The 940-nt window shown below is 41.4% G+C and overlaps 1 protein-coding gene across 1 annotated transcript; it reads left to right on the top strand.

Moving 5' to 3' along the window:
• Positions 1-99: 99 nt before the first annotated feature.
• Positions 100-725, top strand: O0I10_013229 (uncharacterized protein; the record flags this gene model as incomplete). Its single annotated transcript, XM_058493033.1, has 2 exons — positions 100-174; positions 240-725. The coding sequence occupies 2 exons, from the start codon at positions 100-102 to the stop codon at positions 723-725; spliced, it is 561 nt and encodes a 186-aa protein (XP_058336202.1).
• Positions 726-940: the final 215 nt, after the last annotated feature.

Raw genomic sequence — 940 nt, 5'->3', positions numbered from 1 at the left:
CGCAACGGTGCATTGACCAACCAACAGCGGCATATGCTACAGAAGAGGAAACAAGCCAATGACTTGGCTAATGACATGACCGACATGCAACTTAGCTGTATGATTCAACCGAGTACAGCGGATACAAATGCATACCTTGTCAATAGTTTTGCACTTGATGGTATTCGTTTTACGGTAAGCTATATCTTTTATCCTCGAGCCAAGCATGATTCTCATCTATAGTATCCCTCTTCTTAAAGGTCACTGTTGAATACGACACAGCCTCTGATACCACAAAAGTGATGACATGCTCATGTCTAGCTTACAAGTTTAATAACAAGGCATGCAAGCACATGTTCCTTCTCGCACGTTGGAATACATCTTACATCGTTAATGGTGATCATCAACCCAAAAGGGTCACGATTGATCTCAACCCTTCCGCTCCTTCTCTTCCTCCATCTACATCGCGAGCACAAGATCCCAACAATGTCTCTCAATCCGCTTCCACCACTACCAATGACACCAACGATAATACTTCCATGGATAATCCTCGTGATACCATCAAGTCCCAAATCAACAGGTTCAAACGTACACTCGATCAAGGATCATTTAATGATGCAAAACTTCTTGATATCATTGGCAAACTGGACAATCTTCAATCTGAACTCGATCAAGCTCGTATACTACCACCAAACGCTAGACTCCCGCCACAACACCCACGCAAAAGAAATCGAACTAGAAAATAAATCGTATCATTATCCTTTTCCTCTTCCTTCAATCACTCATTCCCTTGACGTATCTTGTATAATTACTTAGCTTTTGTTGGTGTACAAACGATATTGTATATTGGCTCCACGAATAAAGTAAGCGAAAAAGTTCGACAACAACACGCGTCTTTTTGACTGATAACGGCTTCCCTTGTTGAAAAATACCCACTGATCATAATACTACCTTTGGTGAA

Source organism: Lichtheimia ornata (genome assembly GCF_029851405.1).
Source record: "Lichtheimia ornata isolate CBS 291.66 chromosome Unknown scaffold00346, whole genome shotgun sequence".
NCBI classification, from domain to species: Eukaryota; Fungi; Mucoromycota; class Mucoromycetes; order Mucorales; family Lichtheimiaceae; genus Lichtheimia; species Lichtheimia ornata.
This window is presented reverse-complemented; position numbering and strand designations above follow the sequence as displayed.